Source organism: Microtus ochrogaster, chromosome 15 (assembly GCF_000317375.1).
Source record: "Microtus ochrogaster isolate Prairie Vole_2 chromosome 15, MicOch1.0, whole genome shotgun sequence".
In the NCBI taxonomy this organism is placed as follows: Eukaryota; Metazoa; Chordata; class Mammalia; order Rodentia; family Cricetidae; genus Microtus; species Microtus ochrogaster.
Window position 1 is genome coordinate 19063104 of NC_022017.1, and position 5306 is coordinate 19068409.

At 41.3% G+C, this 5306-nt stretch overlaps 1 protein-coding gene across 2 annotated transcripts in view; it reads right to left on the reverse strand.

Annotated features, from left to right (window-relative positions):
• Cntn1 (contactin 1) overlaps positions 1-5306 on the reverse strand; it is a 283386-nt gene that overhangs the window by 38324 nt on the left and 239756 nt on the right. For both annotated transcript variants that reach the window (XM_005354313.3, XM_005354312.3), the window contains exons 18-19: positions 4854-4924; positions 2922-3156 (exon numbers count right to left, since the gene is read on the reverse strand). In XM_005354313.3, coding sequence (XP_005354370.1) covers positions 2922-3156; positions 4854-4924 — 306 coding nt within the window. The remainder of the gene's footprint in view (positions 1-2921; positions 3157-4853; positions 4925-5306) is intronic.

The following is a 5306-nucleotide window of genomic DNA, read 5'->3' on the forward strand; positions in this document are numbered from 1 at the left end:
GAGACAGGGTTTCTCTGTGGTTTTGGAGCCTGTCCTAGAACTAGCTCTTGTAGACCAGGCTGGCCTTGAACTCCCAGAGATCCACCTGCCTCTGCCTCCCGAGTGCTGGGATTAAAGGCGTGTGCCGCCACCGCCCGGCTTATATCTGTGTTTTAATGTAGTATTTTATATGTAAAATACCATGCTTGTTTTAAAGATAGCGTAAGATAATTTGAAATACATTACATTTTTTAGAAAAATAAACTAATAAGGAATACATGTTAAGAATTCCCATTGATTGGTACACACTTGTGATTATAGAAGGCTGGGGCAGAAGGATTTCTGAGAGCTTAAGGTCATCAGGGATTGCATAGTCAATGAAATTTTGTCTCAAAATAACAACACAACAAATAAACCAGGCAGCCTAAAATATTGGATTTTTTTTCTCCTAAAAGGACAAATGAAAAGTGTGCAATACTTTAGTTTTTGAATTCTTTCTCTAGTGTTATTCCTTCATGCACCAAAAATATGCATGGAATCTCCATGTCTTTGCCATTCATTAATTATTGGCAGAGTACATATGAATAAGGAGACATAATAGGGATGTGTATCTTTTACATGTGCTCTGTTGTGTGTGCGCGTGCGTGCGTGCGTGCGTGCGTGTGTGTGTGTGTGTGTGTGTGTGTAGAAGCCAGAGGTCAATGCCAGATGTCTTCCCCTACATTTCCTAACCTTATCTTTTGGGACAGCCCCTCTCACTGAGCGTGAATCACACTGCTTAGATGGGAGTAGCTGGTCATCAAACTCTGTCTTAGCACAGGAGTTATAAACAGGAGTCACCAAGACATCAAACTCTGTCTTAGCACAGGAGTTATAAACAGGAGTCACCAAGACATTTTTTTTTCTCATGTGGGTGCTGGAGAGCTAAACTCTGGTCCTCCCGCCCAGGAAGCACTTGGGCAGGAGAGTCCTCTTCCTGGCCCTAACATGTCTTTTGTGTTGTGTGCACAGGTGCATATATACATGTATTGTGATTATGTAAAGGTGAGATTATCCTCAGACATCTTCCTCAACTGCTTCTCTGCCTTGTTTTAGACAGAGTCAGTGGACCTGTAGCCCACTTGCTTAGCTAGGCTGGCTGGCCAGTGAGCATCATGGTTCTTGTTGCCTCCACCTTCCCGGAGCTGAGGTCACTGACACTGTGGCTCCTCACTTTTTCTATGTGCTTGGTTGGAATCAATCTAAGGTCCTCACATGTACAAGGTAAGTGCTTTGCCACCTGAGCCTTCTCCAGCCCTGCCTCATATTTTTAAGTAGAAATATGTGCAAATAACAAGTTTCACAGTTTGGATGGGGAATCATAGAAAGCAACCTATTTGTGTTTAATCCAAAACTGTTTGCTGTTTGCATTTACATAAAAATCCCTCAACAAGTATACTTAGCTTAAGAAAGATCCCAGAAAACAAAGAGCCGTGGTTGCACTGCTGACCAATCCTCAAATAGCTTACAAGGCACGTTTCTCTCTATTTTTAGTTAATCTTTTTCTTTCTCATATATTGCACCTCAATCACATTTCCCTCCCTCCTTTCCTCCCAGTCCCTCCCCACACCTACCCTCTCTCCCAGATCTACTTCTCCTCTGTGTCTCTTCAGAAAAAAGCAGGCCTCACAGGGACAGTTTTTCTTCTTTAAAGCAAATTTCAGTTGGCTGGGGAAGTAGCTTAGCTAGCTGTCTAGCCCTGCAAGAACTCTAGTTTGAGCCACAGATTGTATGGAGAAAAGGAAAATGCTAAGTATTGTGGTACATGCCTGTGACCCCTGAGCTGGAAGGCAAAGGCAGGTAGATCCCTGGGATTCTTGGCCAGACAATGCAACCAACTTAGAAAAGTGAGAGACCTTGTCTTAAAAAATCAAAACAAACAAACAAAAAAAGCAAAAAACAAAAATCAAGGTAGATGTTACCCGAGGAACACAAGAAGAGTTCCCATGGCCTCCACATGCCAGGTGCACCACACACACACACACACACACACACACAGAGTCTAATATTTAATAGTCATAACAAAGTATAATAAATGCTGCCATTAGACACAATTCAAGGTAAAATTCCAGACAATTTTACAAATACTACATATAGTATATTTTTAACCAAAAAAATTAAATTACATCCTTTTCCTCTTTCTTTCTTCCCTCAACCATTCCGATAAACCCCCTTGCTCTCTCTCAAATTCATGATTTCTACTTTTTTAATTGCTATTATCAAACTTTAATTGCTGTTAAACTATATAAATATAACCTGCTGAGATTTTTTTTTATTATTACTTGTATGCATATGATTTTAAGACTCCACACTTGGTACGGGCTAACCAATTCAGACACTGTTATCTAGTAGTGGAGTTTGGAACTACTTAGACTCATGGATTGGGGAGATGGCTCAGTAATTATAAGCACTCACTGGTCTTCAGAGGAGCCCGGTTTGACTCCCACACTGTGTCTTATGACCATCTACAATCACATTTCCACAGGATCTGAAGCCCATTACGTGTAAGCAAAATAACCACATACACAATAACATTTTTTTCAAAACATACATAAAAACATAGAGTCCACGTAGTTATTCAAACTTGGAGAATTCAGGCCTCAAAATTATAATCATGGGACTGGGACTGGATTTCATCAGCTGACTATTGCAAGAGCAATGTTCTAATTTACAAGGACAGAATCAGAAGACTGAAAAGAACTTAAAATATTTTTAGCAGCATTTCTGTAATTTACATGGAAAGGCTGACATTTAAAATTGGCTTAACAAAATACTTGCTTACTGCGTGCACAGTAATATTGGAAGAGCTTAACACACCATGCCTAAAGGAAAACAAAGGAAAGCCTAATAGTCAACATAGCTTTCCTCCTCCCTGACGCCAGCCAGGTCTCTCGTTCACCTACCATCTTGTGCAGAGTTGATGACAGCGATGAGGCTGTAGGGCCCATCCCCTTTGTTGTTGAATGCCTTCACTTTTACTTGGAACGCAGTGGAAGGGGTCATGGTTTCGTCTTTGTGGACATAGCGACCAGTATCTGGGTTAGTAACTGTCACTTTCTTCCATTCTTCTCCATCAAATGGCTTAAATGCCACTATGTAACCGAAATTGTTACCATAATGGTATTCTCTTGATAAAGGCTAAACAAAAATTCAAATAACAAATAACTTTGTGATACAGTTACTAGGAAGAGTCCTATGAGAAGACAGTCATACAGAGAAGAATGCCCTTGGTAAAACAATGTTTCATAAATGAGGGATAGTTATGAGGATGCCAGAGCACTCAAGTATATGCATCCATGAGGCGATGCCATTCCTGGAGTGTTGTTCTTGATGCTCCCTAAGCATCTATGTGCCCACAACCACAATCACATCCACTCCCAATTAGTTCTTCCCTCCCTCATTGTGGGAGAAGTACCACCTTCCATTTGGTATTTTCTCAGCCCATGGAATCTGCCACTGTAAGAATCTGCAGTACCCTATGTGCCACCTCCGGGTTTCCCTTCCTTCCCCTTCACATTGTCTCGGTCAATTCCACACATTTAGTTTATTCATCTACTGCTACTCAACTCCTACAAGTTAAGTTTTACAGAGATAGGAGTTTCGTGTATTTCCTTTCCTCTTCATCCTTAGAAACTAGAGCATGGATGAAAAAATGCAGAATGAATGAGTAAAGAATCTAAAGGCCACAATAGGAACCCAGACTCCATAACATTGAAGTTATCATCAGGAAGTGATTTCTAGGAGGAATAGGAGCAGGTGCCTGGGAGGCAGAACAGAACCACTCCCATGTGCAAGGGGCTGGCTTTGGGCAGCTGCTTTCTGAACACTGCAGCAGGGCTTCTTTTCCTGGAACTTACTCAGGGTTTCTCTGGAAGACAATTGTTGTTTGCAAGGTTTGTGACAGTATAGGCAGCATCGTGTTGAGGGCTGTTCTAATACCTTCTCTTTAAATTTTTGTAGGTTCAATATTTATAAATGTTGGGATATATTAGCACACACACATGCTTTCAAACTAGTAAAAAAAAAAAATTTCCTAAATCTGACTTGAAGAAGATCTGATTTAAATGGCCACATAGCGGAGTTAAGTCACTTTCCACTATATATCCATTTCTTGGATGAATCATTTTAATTCATGAAAGGAATAAAGATAAAACCTGGTACTTTTCTTACCATCGTTGACATCTTGTTGTGATTATTATCTTCCACAGTCAAATACTAAGAATACCGAATGAGCGGGTTGCACAGAGCATGTCTGCACAGGTGCCAGAAGCCTCACTCAGACAATCTGTGACTGTTATTCCGTTCCCTGTTCATACAGCCCGTGCTTTGAAAATCCGGAGTCTGACATGAAGCTTTCCTTTGAGTCATGAAAACTGAGTGAAATGCTTGACTCTTAGTGTCAAGCCCTTTGGGTGACTGCTAAGCAGATTAAGATGGATTATAGCAGTGACTGAAGTCAGGCTTGAGCCAGAGCCAGTGTTTTGTTTAGAAACAGATTTGATGCCATTTGTGAACATAATCTTTAGTGTATAAATACCCAGGCAAAAGGTTACATGACTTATAATAGGTTAGAAGATGCCATGTGCTCACAATCCCTGTGGGATCAAATAGCTGGGTGTTTTCTAGAGCAACACTTCCCTGGGCAGCCTGTGTCTTGTCTGGCACAGGAAGTGCTTTCCCAAGCACAGAAAGATAGGAAATCTGATGTGCATAAAGTAGCTATTCTCTTGCATGGGTTGAGAATTCCTTTTCATTTTCAATTTATTTTTAATAAAAAATGGGTTTGTAATTAAAACTAGATAATCATCTCTCCCATGCAGCTTGTTAGTACTCACCGCCCATGTTATCGTCAGCTCTCTGTTGCTTCCACCGCCACCTCCTACATCCGAGGGAGCCACATTTGGTGCTGAAACAAGTAAATTACAGAAAGTAAATAGAAGCTAAGAATGCCTTTCCTGAGAATGAGGTTCTTATTTGGCACAGAAGCCATGCATTCTTCATCCACTGAGAACAGTCAGCTGCAGCAGGAGCCGCAGAGGTGTACATTCATCCTCTCACGTCATGCTTCGGGCTCTGTAAGATTACATCATGTAGTTTCTACATGGGAGAACTGTCCTTTATGTGCTCTTCCTTAGCCCCAGGCTAGCACACTTCTCCTGTCACTGATGGACACGGAGGAACCCACACACTGTTCTGCATGGAAGAACTTCCACACAGATGTGCATGGAAGAACTCACACACAGAGGTGAACGGAAGAATTTACACAGATGTACATGGAAGAACTCACA